Genomic DNA, 2,442 nt, shown 5'->3' with positions numbered 1-2,442 from the left:
TCACTCTTTACGCTTTAAAACAACAAAAAACTGAGTTTTGTCCCTATATTTTGTGTCCAGCAGTTCACTTTTGTCAGACAACAGTTTGATAAGACGTTGGAACATTTCATTTGTAACTTCATTTCCAAACTGTCTGGTGAAGATTCCCTCCATTGCAGCCCTTATATGAATTATAAATTCGGGTATTATGTGGCTGCAGGTGCCTTTTAACCATGGTGATGGGTCTGTAAGCTCCATTCGCTCAATGCTAAATTGCCCATTTGCTTCTATCACCTTTGTCATCTCCTCAGGACTTGGGGCATAGTATGGCAAATTGAAGTAATCAACTTGAGATTCATCAAACAGCCCCTATGAAAATTAATATATAAGAGTAGTTATTAACTGTGTTTATTAATATATCCAAGATATGTGACATTACCAAATTGGCTTCCTGCACTTACATCTTGGGGATGGATTTAGATAAATGGTTACTCTAGAAAAAAAAATGAAAACTATTCTGAGAGTCATAGATTTTTATTTCTTGATTACAGCTCCGTGATTAGTTATTAAGCATTTATTGGTCATAACAACAACAAAAAAAGGAAAAGAGCAAACCCTAACACATAAGACTTCTCGACTTTAATGGTTAGATGTGAAGGTGAAGGTTGATTGATGTAGTTTTATCTTATATTTTTAGAAAGAAATTGTTTTCTATACTCAAATATATAACCTTTCAATTACACAAAAGAGAAACCTTGTCACACTTTGAAAGTTAGCCTATAAATATTGTCAATGCAAACATTAAAAAAACAAAAAAATCACTCACAATTAAACCCTGACCAACAAGGATGAGATGAGGATATTTCTTATACACACGCAGCCTTGCTCTTACATATTTGTGCAAAGAGACTATTCTTTATATTCAAACTCATGACCATCCAAACACAAGGAAGCAACTTGCTCACTCTTTAAGGCTCACCCTCTTTTTATTGTTAATACGAACCTTAGAAAAAATAATAATGAGCTGCAGTGTAAGATACTGAATTACCTCTTTTGAAATCTCCATGAGGACTGATCCTATACAATCATACAACATACCATTTACGGTGTCAGAATGAGGCATACCATTAGGAACACCTTGCATGACAATGACCAGCATGCCACCAGGCACAAGTTCTGTAGCCCTAGCATCCAAGAAGTTCCCTACACCCTCAGAAAATTGATTAGCATAAGCATCAATTACTTCCTTGGAAGCACTTGTGTAGTGAATTCTTCCCTTGTTCATGTCTTGTAGCTTTTCTGGTGACTTTGAAAGAAAATGAAGTGCATAGATAGCATATGCAAAATGAATAGAAGATTTAGGAAACAAGCGATCATAGAAAGAACCAGGCACACCAGCTGAAAAGTATTGTTTATCTTGAGGCAAAGAGGAGAAGAGGGTGTTGAAATCGTTGGATGGTAGATCATTGAAGAACACATGGAACTCTGGCATTGCAGCATTTTGACATTGGCTTTGGTACTTCTTTTTAATAACTTCAAGAACGTCCTGTGCAGTCGTGAAGCTGTTTGGACCAGTGGCACATCCCAAATCTGCCACACGTATCATGTTTGAAGCAGAAGCAAGCTTTTTCACATCAAGATTCTTGTGGATTTCTTCTTCTATCTTGCTCTTTTCAACGCTTGAACTTAGTTTCTACAAAGAAATCTTGTTTAGAAAATAGAATGACTCACATTGACATTTGCTTTTCTAGCTCATAACTAATTTCTAGGTTACTTTGTTCCTAGTAATATGTATACATATGCATTGAAATTTGATGTTCCCTTTTCCTTTATCAAGCATGTTTGAAATTCTTAATTAATTATGTATTGTACCATGCTCTTTTAAGTTCAACCCTAAAAGGCAAAATACATAACATTGTCCAAATTATCTCAGCAATTTTCTTTTCTTGTTTTATTTTTTCTGAAATTGGTTAGTGAAAGGAACAATATATATACCTGAAAGTAGGAATTTTTGGAGTAGCTGTACGTGCCACGACCTCCATTTGGTGGTAATGCATTGATTACCAGTTTCGCTTTGTCTTCATCACAAATTTGTGGTGGCTGGTGATCCACATGAGAGTCCTCCATTTCATTCATCTATGGAAGAGATGGGTTAAGCTTGTATTATATAAAGGTCGGAGTAGTGGAAGCACCATCAAAGAAGCATGGATTAAATAATTGGTGATCATTAATTTATGTTAACTAAGTATATATAAATGCAATATGTGTTGCACATGACTGATACTAGCATTCAGATGACGATTTTTAAAAATTTATATTACATCTCTCTACTGCATCCCTTCATGCAAAAGTTCGTTGGATTTGAAATGTGAATATTATAGAAAACTATTTTTTTTCTTGTCCGAACTTAATTTCACTGGAATGTGGTTGACGGTAAAGATCAAACTTGTGATTCCATATTCA

At 35.0% G+C, this 2,442-nt stretch overlaps 1 protein-coding gene across 1 annotated transcript; it reads right to left on the bottom strand.

Annotated features, from left to right (window-relative positions):
• On the bottom strand, positions 1-2,106 carry LOC133314372 (loganic acid O-methyltransferase-like). The gene is made up of 3 exons (XM_061515848.1): positions 1,975-2,106; positions 1,028-1,672; positions 1-348 (listed from the first exon to the last, which is right to left on the bottom strand). Exons 1-3 carry the CDS (start codon positions 2,104-2,106, stop codon positions 1-3), a joined length of 1,125 nt encoding a protein of 374 aa, XP_061371832.1.
• Between the last annotated feature and the right edge of the window lie 336 nt (positions 2,107-2,442).

Source organism: Gastrolobium bilobum, unplaced genomic scaffold (genome assembly GCF_033153095.1).
Source record: "Gastrolobium bilobum isolate Gb01-03AN ecotype WA unplaced genomic scaffold, APGP_CSIRO_Gbil_v1 utg1171, whole genome shotgun sequence".
In the NCBI taxonomy this organism is placed as follows: domain Eukaryota; kingdom Viridiplantae; phylum Streptophyta; class Magnoliopsida; order Fabales; family Fabaceae; genus Gastrolobium; species Gastrolobium bilobum.
The sequence above is the reverse complement of the archived record's forward strand: the minus strand, read 5'-3'. Positions and strand labels throughout refer to the sequence as shown.

What these genes read in the sequence shown, in the direction of transcription:
- LOC133314372 (XM_061515848.1), bottom strand. Translation starts at nt 2,106, where the DNA reads ATGGAGGACTCTCATGTGGATCACCAGCCACCACAAATTTGTGATGAA. An exon ending in CCAAAAATTCCTACTTTCAG is followed by an intron (nt 1,673 to 1,974) that starts GTATATATATTG and finishes ATTTCTTTGTAG; the next exon opens with AAACTAAGTTCAAGCGTTGA. An exon ending in TCATGGAGATTTCAAAAGAG is followed by an intron (nt 349 to 1,027) that starts GTAATTCAGTAT and finishes TAATTTTCATAG; the next exon opens with GGGCTGTTTGATGAATCTCA.